The following is an 848-nucleotide window of genomic DNA, read 5'->3' on the forward strand; positions in this document are numbered from 1 at the left end:
CGCAGGAGGCGTGCCGCCGGCGGCAGGCGCTGCAGGCCGCTCGGCTGCCGGCGGCTCTGCTGTGGCGGCAGCATGCTCGCCGCTGGCTGCCAGCGCCGGCGCTGGGCTGGCCTCGGGCATGCTGCCGCTTGCAGTCCTACCAGCTGCTGCGCCCGGGTGAAGGCTGGCGGGCGGCGTGGTGGCGGCGGCAGGCGAGCGCGCGCGGCTGCCCTCTGCGGGCTGCTCGTCGCCGCCGGCCGCCGCGGCCCGGGCGGCGCCCGCCGCCTGCTGCCCCGCAGCTGCCGGCAGCTGCTGCTGCTGGAGGGGGTGGGAGGCGGACAGGCAGCTGCTGCTGCTGTGGCCCAGGGAGCGGGAGGGGTCGGGGGCGCGCAGCGAGCCAGACAGGGAGGAGCCGGCGGCGGCGTCCACAGAAGACGACAGGCGGGCCGCGGCGGTGGATGCCTGCTGCGCGGTGGGCGAGGCTGGCAGCGAGGCCGCCGCCGGCGCCGCCGTGAGGCTGCCCGACACGCTGCCCCCAGCCGCCGACGCCGTGCCCGCAGAGCCGCCGGAGAGAGCCATGCTGCTGGCTGCGCTGCCGGTCGGGCTGCCTCCGGCAGAGGCGGGCGGCAACGGCGCGGGCTGGCTGCCTGAGCCGGCCAGCAGGGCCGGCGCCGCGGCGCAGCCTGGCGCCGCGCCGGGGCGGCCGTCCGCGGCAGCCGCTGCCGCCGCCAGCTGCTGCTCCAGGTGGTGGATGCGGGCCTCGTAGGCGGCCGCCTGCCTCCGCGAGGCTCCCAGCTGCGACTGCAGCTCCACAGCCAGCCCATCCTTGGCCGCCAGAGCCCGCTCAAAGCGGTGGGCGGCCTCGGCCG

General features: G+C 79.7%; 1 protein-coding gene across 1 annotated transcript in view; it reads right to left on the bottom strand.

Annotated features, from left to right (window-relative positions):
- Nucleotides 1-136: 136 nt before the first annotated feature.
- The window catches only part of CHLNCDRAFT_57098 (hypothetical protein), a gene marked incomplete at its 3' end in the record, with an annotated part of 4635 nt that continues 3923 nt past the window's right edge, over nt 137-848 (bottom strand). The window contains exons 11-12 of the mRNA XM_005850310.1: nt 320-804; nt 137-146 (exon numbers count right to left, since the gene is read on the bottom strand). Of these exons, the coding sequence (XP_005850372.1) occupies nt 137-146; nt 320-804 (495 nt within the window). The remainder of the gene's footprint in view (nt 147-319; nt 805-848) is intronic.

The sequence above is a fragment of the Chlorella variabilis genome, assembly GCF_000147415.1.
Source record: "Chlorella variabilis unplaced genomic scaffold CHLNCscaffold_4, whole genome shotgun sequence".
Taxonomy (NCBI): domain Eukaryota; kingdom Viridiplantae; phylum Chlorophyta; class Trebouxiophyceae; order Chlorellales; family Chlorellaceae; genus Chlorella; species Chlorella variabilis.